The following is an 8,523-nucleotide window of genomic DNA, read 5'->3' as shown; positions in this document are numbered from 1 at the left end:
ATAATCTAATGATATGACCTAATATGCTGAGGAAATAAATTCAAAAGTGCTTCGGGAAGAAGTTTTTTTTCACATACAAGGCATTTCAGGCCACAGATATAACCTAGGGGACACAATGAAAATAAATTAAACACTCCCCTCAATGTCAACACTTATTTCTTTGCATTGATGTGCGACTATAGAGTTGATGAACTCCGGTGATATGCAAATTCCTTGCTGCAGACATTGCAGAGGACTTTATTTTCAACACTTTATTTTCATCAACACCATCAGGCCGTTTTTTAAAAGTAAATGTTCCAATCAATGATCCAGGCAGCACGTTTTCTTCTCTCTCCTTCATTTTACAGTCTAATTTTTACTGACTAGAACGGCTCGGGGTCAAAGGTCATACGGAATCGATTAATCTGCACTAATTTTTTAATCAGTTATTTTTTCTCAAATTAATTCAGCTAAATTAATCAGTTATTTTGACAGCCCTAGTTTTTATGATTATAACTAAGATCTGACAATAAAATGTATATTTTCGGAATCTATGTCTCTAGCTTCCCACGTGTTATGAGCCTGTGTGGCCTAAATTGAACTTAAAGGGTTAGGATTAGCTTAAACTATTTCCTAGGGGTGAACCCTCCCCCTAGGTGGCGTAGTAGTCACTAAATTATCGTCCCTGCTACATTTAGTACTGCTTTAATAGCCAAAAAATTACAGTAGCCAATATGTCAACTTCCAGTGTTGTCCATATTGGTACATTTCAGTGCTGTAAGTAGTTTGAAATGAAAATGCTTTGGACTAACGAAGTATGTAACTCTGAAAATATACCAAATAGACTTTATTCCCCATTAGGCCATTTGAACCATCAACAACTGAAAAAGGAAAGAAATTTAAAGAAAAACATTGTTTTGGAAGTCCACAATCAAGATAATTGTTTATAGACAGTATCGTCAATCCTCAAATAAGTTATTTATAGTCATCATAATCATAATAATTTACTGTAAATATCTTCAATCCTCAAATAGGTCATTTATGTAGTATCATTACTGTAGACTAATTTCCTATATGCCAGGCACTTCTTTGAAGGCTTTTCAGCCAGCACATACATTTCCAATGGACTGTCACCTGTATTGTAACGCCTTTTGTTTTAGTGTACCTGTTTACACAGACCCGGTTGGGTGCTGCATCTAGTGAATGAGCATGTTAATATGCCGAAGGATTTATGCATGTGTCAAAGTTGAATAAATAAATGGAAAAAAAAAAAAAACTTATTTGATGCCCTGCTGGACATCAACAAGATATTCAGTGTCCGCCTGAAATATAACAGAAAATGCTGTTACACTGACGCTCCACCAGAAATATATGTGCTGGCCAAAGAGCCTTCCGTGGCATAATCCATGATGATGAAAAATGTGCCCTATACCCCAAAGTTACTCTTCCAGTTCAGAGACCTTGCTGCCTAAGCAACATAAATGAGGATTTTATTTCATATCAAATAGGCCCAAGATTCCAGCATAGGGTACTAAACCATGGCCAGTCCAAAGCCAATTATTTAGGTAATAACCTTTAAATGAAGTTAGACTGTGTCTTAGAATTGGAATGTGCAATCGCATAAAATTAACACAAAAAGTTCACATTTCCTATGATGACATTTCTCTAAGCTGTAGAGCATTACATTATCATAGCCTATAGTCTATTAAATATATTTAATATTTCATTTCAAGAGTGTAGGTTAATCACATACCCTAGTAAATGTGTAGACAGGACTCTTTTGTGAGATGAAAGTAGGCACAAAAACATAAATGACAATCTATTTATTTAACAATATTTTCTCATTTTCTATCCTACTTATAAAGCTTAAAATTTAAATATTTAGCCTAGAGAGGAAAAAAAAAACATTGTACATAACTGGGAAATTCAATTTTAAAACTTTTCAGTAGGGGTGTTGTAACCACTCCGGTTCTTCTTGAGCTAGGGTGTGGTGAAGGTCTTCCTTTTCTCTGAGAGCGGTGAGCAAAAGCTCCAAGGAACTCAGCACTGGACGTAGTCCACCAACATTCCCACTGTCTGTTACACGTTTACCAAAACGTCCGATTGGTCTAACCCCACGTCCCACATACCAAAAAGGGTCAATTTCTGGACCTGCAAGCAAAAATATCATACTTAGCCCTGGAATAGAAATGTGTCGTTATACTAACATGGCGGTAATAGTTGGTGTGTGTGATAAAAAAAAAAAAAAAACATTTGGTGTTCATTAGCTACACATTCCTAGCTGTGTAATGCTGCTCAAGACCACTCAAATATTGTGGTTTATAGGTTACTTCGATTCCACCTTTAAAGTCATGGCAGATGGAATTGGACTCAAATTGGAACTCTACTTTTCTAGTAGGAGGTCAGAAATATCTTATGTAGAATGCATGTGGGACATTTCAAGTTGGAAATATCAGACTTCCATGTCATCTAATGCAACATTAATGGGTAAACATAGTGGCACAGACTAAGCAATAAACAATTCAAGCACATATTTTGTTCAAACCAAGCTTACTTTTACACCTAGCCTTCTTTAAAATTGGGAAGATCTGTTGTAAGCAACATCACCAAAAAATGGGATGGGGATTCGTATGACAAGCCATTAGCCCGTAATTCAATTGTTTCTAGTCTTAACAAACATTTTTAGATATCCACAGTTACATTTTTTCTATCTATCCACAATTGTCATTTCATACATCCACATCATTCAAGGGACGGAGAGACCGGGAATGATTGGATCAGATGATGGATTTGGCCCATTAAAAGGGTTCTTCCACAAAAGGGTGTTTTTTGTAAAGATGTATGTAGTATGTACTTTAAAAAACAATGTTGATTACAATTTCCTAGCAATTTAAAAAGCAGAGTTTCTTTTACTTACAAAACTGAGTGAGTATCACCTAAAAAAACATATGTAATTGGTTTCAACTATTTTTTTTTTTTAGTTCAAATAACTTATTGGGTTTTATGTTAACAGAAAGTGAACTATAGGTTTTCAGGTCCCTAACAACCGTCGTTAAAGACAAACTCGGAGGACAGGCAAACCCAGAGCCATTATAGCAAGACATTGAAAGAAAGACGCAAGGTGCTTGAAAATTGTTAACTTTTGGCAGAGAAAAGCAGACTGAATTTCCTGTGTGCAGTACAGGAGACATCTCATGTTTTTGTGATATGTCAGTTCAACGCTAAAAATTTTTAAAAACGCCAATAAAGTAGGTTATTGCTCTGTCTTCAAATAGGCCACAAATATGGGGCTGTATTTTGCGCACTGGCGCATGGCGTAAAACTCGTTTTCCACCCGCGCAAAGTTTAATTCGGTATTTTGCACGTTTATTTTTTAAACAATGCGCCCAGGGGTGTGGCAATTAACAACCTAGGGAGGGGCCTGGCGCATTGTCTAAAAATCGCTATTGTACACCTGGTCAGAAGTCTATGGCGAGTTGTTTATATGTTATTTTAAGAGCGCATTGTCAACAGTCATATTGGCAGGTGCACGCACCATCCTTCTATCATTCATGAACGCACACCAGCGCACGTCCATGCAAAACATTACAAATTGCACGATTACAATGGGAAACATAATTAGAATAAAGATATTACGAAATACAGTACATCTCATGATGAGTAGTTATTCACCATCATTTGCAAATTGGTAATGACGGTTAAAAGTGATTAGGGGAGAGGCAAGAGACACGTATGGAGCACAGCTGAAGACGCACTGTCACGAGATATAAGCAACTCCTCTGCAGGATAAATGTTGTTTTTTTTCAGTCATTTGAGCAATATTTGGGTAAGTGTTGCTTTATTCAGCCTATGTTTTCGATGGAAACCCATTGTCAGTCAATAGTGGAAGTAACTGCATAACTGTCTTGTCGTTGACTGAAACCTTGGTGAAGTTAGTTTCACTTTGCCAATGAGTTCAAATAATAGACGAGTGCAAATGTGTGAAGGCTATGCTAGGTTTTAGCAAAGCATGGTTTAGTGAAATGACTATTCCATACGGTCTCACAAGCAGCCTCCTTCAAATGCGCCAAAATGCGCCGTTGAATGGCAAAATACCGATGCATTTATTTGACATATCGCGCTTTGCGCCGTTAAAAAAGGGAATGACAGATGTCATTCTCATTGGTTTAAATGATGTTACGCCCCAAACACACCCATATGACTGATTAAAAAACCTAGGAACACCTTGTTGCGCCATGCACTCGACGTTTGATAACGAAACCCCTCCCAATGTGGACTGGACATCCTACTAAATTTGAATAAGCTTTTGACGAGTGACGATGCGCTTTAGAATGTCATGATAGGGCCCGTTATCTTCATGCTCAAGAGGAAAAACTGAAATTATGTAGGCTAAGTAAAATAGGGTAGTAACGTTAACAATGTGTTTTAGCATATTTCTCAGCCTATCATTTCTGTAAGAGACTGATTTCACGCAAATGACAAAGTGCAGGGTAGCCTAAAGTTAAAGTTGACACTCCATTTGAGTAGGTTGTTTTAAGAAAGTAAACATGGGCTTGCAAGTAACGTTATTGCATACTATAAGGTAGCCTATCTTAGCTAATCCGTCATGTACAGTATCTATTGGCTACTTTCCTGTCAGTTAACATCCAGCACAATGCATTTTATGCATTGTATTTCAGTCAATCGTTCATGTGTGGCCAGCGGCATAGGCTACTTTATCCTACTTTATCCAGTAATTATCCTCTGACCTCTGGGGGAAACGATTGCACATCCTGCCATTATAGCCTTTGAGTAGGTAATGTTTTCACTTTAATCTAAATCATAACTAATTCTTTGTGCAGTCGAAGCCCTAGCCTAGCATAGCCTAACTTCAGTGATTGGCGAAATGTTTAGCCTACCTTCCGTAAAACATACGTTTCTTTTTCATAGGTAAACCCGCTACACCTCTAGATGAAAACAATCTAGACTCTGCTACATCAAAATATTTAGGCAATATGCTTTTATTCTTTATCTTATATTACATTACATTACATTACATTACATTTGGCTGACGCTTTTTTAACCAAAGCGACTAACAACATGGTAAACAGTAAGTTTTAGAACAATTCTCACAATTTTAGGACAGTTTAAAAAACATTAGAGTACAGTAAGAATAAGTGCGTCGGTGAGTGCTGTATTTTAACAGTTACTTGTCAGTTTAAAACGGCTGGTGAGTGCTAGGATCAGTAAGACTTGTTGTAAGTGTTGCTATGAGAGTAGATGTTCTCTAAAGAGCTGGGTCTTCAGGAGTTTTTTGAAAGTGGAAAAGGATGTCCCTGCCCTTGTAGGAACTGGCAGTGTGTTCCACCAACGAGGAACAACAGATGAGAAAAGTTTGGATTGGCTTGAGCGTACCGGTGGTAGAGCTAGACGTCGTTCGTCAGAGGAGCGCAGCGGTCTGGAGGTAGTGTAAGTCTGTATGAGGGCATTCAAGTAGGTGGGAGCAGAACCGGAGACTACTTTGTAGGCAAGCGTTAGAGACTTGAATTTGATGCGGGCCGCCATAGGTAGCCAGTGTAGCTGGATGAGCAGCGGGGTAACATGTGCCCTTTTGGGTTGGTTGTAGACCAGGCGCGCCGCCGCGTTCTGGATCATCTGAAGTGGTTTCACTGCGCAGGCTGGGAGACCTGTCAGGAGGGTATTGCAGTAGTCGAGTCGTGAGATGACTATTGCCTGAACCAGAAGTTGGGTAGCATCTTGAGTCAAGTAAGTCCTGATTTTCCGTATGTTGTAGAGTGCGAAACGGCATGACCGGGCGACTGAGGCAACATGATCTGAGAAGTTTAGTTGGTTGTCGAGAACAACTCCTAGATTTCTTGCAGTCCTGGTCGGTGAAACAGACAGGGAGTCAAATTTGATGTTGATGTCGTGGTGTATGGTAGGTTTAGCTGGGATGACCAGCAGTTCAGTCTTTGAGAGGTTCAGCTGGAGGTGGTGTGCCTTCATCCATGTAGCTATGTCTGAAAGGCAATCCGAGATCCGTGCTGAAACCAGGGGGTCGTCAGGTGGAAAGGACAGATAGAGCTGTGTGTCGTCTGCATAGCAGTGGTATGAGAAGCCGTGCGAACGGATAATCTGTCCCAAGGAGGTGGTGTAGATAGCAAAGAGGAGGGGGCCCAGCACTGAGCCCTGGGGGACCCCTGTGGTGAGATGGTGAGGTGCAGATAGCTGACCAAGCCATGATGCGTTAAACGAGCGTCCTGTGAGGTAGGATTCAAACCAGGAGAGAGCAGCTCCGGAGATTCCCATGTCAGCGAGTATAGAGAGAAGGATACGGTGATTAACCGTGTCAAAGGCAGCCGATAAGTCAAGCAGAATGAGTACTGATGACCGAGCGGTCGCCCTGGCTTCTTTTAAGGCTTCTGTTACAGACAGCAGAGCCGTTTCGGTAGAGTGGCCGCTTTTGAACCCAGACTGATTTGGATCAGTCTGGGTTATATCAAGTTCAACCAGTTATATCAAGTTCAACCAGCTTGCTTTCTATGCGTTGTCCGTATAAACAAACTAGTGCTTGTCCTCCGAGTTCATTCTTGACTACGGTTGTTAGGGACCTGAAACTGGTCTATTGGTTACTAAGAAATTAAATATTTCTTAATGAAGGTAATAAAACCAATTAATATATGCACACTTTATTTCATTTTGTATTGATACTGTAACTTAAAAATAGCTAGTAATGATTAATTAATGGTTAATGTTTCTGTAACTTAAAAATACAATGTTGATATTACTTAAAAGGTCCTAGTTAAGAGCAAGTTAAAAAGCAAAGATTCTTTTACTTACAAAACTGAGTGAGTATCACCCAAAAAGAACTCATGCAATCGGTTTCAACTATTTTTTAGTTCAAATAACTTATCAGGTTTTACAGTGTTCAAATCTTATGTCTTCATATTTTTTTAGCCCTTGATATTTATACTATGATACTTGATCTGGGAAGCAATGTTTGTGCATGTATAACGGCTCCCACACACAGTTGCGTGCGTTGCAGTGCTGGAGACGCATCCCGTTTACTTTTCATGGGCTTACGTCATCTGTTGCCAAACTGAATTGTGGGTCTGTTGTGTCGCGTTGGTCCCGTCGCTCGCGTTGAGAAATTCAACTTTTGCTGCACCGACGGACAGCACCAGCCAATCAAATTACGATTAGACCTTCAGTCATTTGCATAGCTACTGTCGGGAACACCCACTGGCATGCGTTGACGGAACGCAACTGTGTGTGGAAGCCATTATTCATAGCCAGCTCAAACTTTCACAGTTCTCCGTATGAATGAAACATTAGGCTGGCTGCACACTGCCTGCATGGCGTGAGCGTGGCGTTTCTGTTGCGTGTCAGTTACGTGGTGGCTGCGTGGCGTTTTCTATGTCTTTGCATTCCAGAAACGTGTCTGACGCTGTGCTGCGGCAGCCCCTCTGCCTATTAAAACATCTCTTCACTGTCTCTTTTGAATGGAAACGCTTCCAACACGCTTGCGTGTCATGTGAAAAATAGGCGTGGGTCCTATTTCTAGCATCAGGGCTCTACACTAACATTTTTTCCCGGAGCGGCCACGTTAACCCTTTCGTGCCCGTGCCGAACATTCCATTTTTGGTGCTGGATGACCTCCTTACACAAAAAACCTTATTTCTTGAGTATAATACATACCATCAATGGGATATACATACCATTGTAAATCAGAAGGGTCAGTTCTATCAAATGATGTAAAATACATATGGTAATGTTGATATAGTAATGAACAGTCTTTGAAAATCCTCTCCAAATGTATACCGAAATTCGTTAAAATTGAATTTCATTCGCATAAAAATGAATTTTCATCATATTTCTATACGAGATAGAGAAAAATATAGAGTGTATGACATGTTCAGCAAGTTGTGGGCTATTTAACAAAAAAGACTGAATTGGAATATCATTAACCTTTCAAAAGTTATGATAAATTAAGTGATAAGTGTAAAAAAATGCAGGAAACGGGATTTAGAATGTTGACAGAATTCACATTCTCTTTCTCACCAAAAACATAAAAGTATGCATAAAAACTAATAATGAAGTCAGACACAATGGTTTAGATTTATTTGGTCCATAAGAATAAACCATTTATTTGTATATAAGCAAATGCTACAGTCAACAATAATGATATATAAAAGAAAAACATGTACCTTACCAGTAATACAGGAAGTAAGTATACTGTATATTTATTGAAGATCAATTCTGAAGAGACATAGAATACATTTGATTCAACAGATACAACTTCCTTATATAAATTAATGTAATATGAAAATGATATACATCTATAAAATGTATTATTTATGAAAAGCTAGGAATACAATCAACTTCAACATCACTCAAAAATCAATGTGTCTAAACATTTGAAAGTGGATTACATAGAACAAGCCTGTTGAGAATAAACACATACACACATATACACACAAACTCACACACACACACACACACACACACACACACACAGAGGAGGATAGGGAAAGGTGGGGTGGGGAACCTGAAGGCTAAACACAG

General features: G+C 39.0%; 1 protein-coding gene across 1 annotated transcript in view; it reads right to left on the bottom strand.

Moving 5' to 3' along the window:
* Positions 1–1,787: 1,787 nt before the first annotated feature.
* prlh2 (prolactin releasing hormone 2) overlaps positions 1,788–8,523 on the bottom strand; it is a 33,938-nt gene continuing 27,202 nt past the window's right edge. The window contains exon 3 of the mRNA XM_042068094.1: positions 1,788–2,130. Coding sequence (XP_041924028.1) covers positions 1,922–2,130 — 209 coding nt within the window. The 3' untranslated portion in view covers positions 1,788–1,921. The remainder of the gene's footprint in view (positions 2,131–8,523) is intronic.

Source organism: Alosa sapidissima, chromosome 17 (assembly GCF_018492685.1).
Source record: "Alosa sapidissima isolate fAloSap1 chromosome 17, fAloSap1.pri, whole genome shotgun sequence".
NCBI classification, from domain to species: Eukaryota; Metazoa; Chordata; class Actinopteri; order Clupeiformes; family Clupeidae; genus Alosa; species Alosa sapidissima.
Note: the sequence above shows the minus strand (reverse complement) of the source record. Positions and strands in the feature narration are given on the sequence as shown.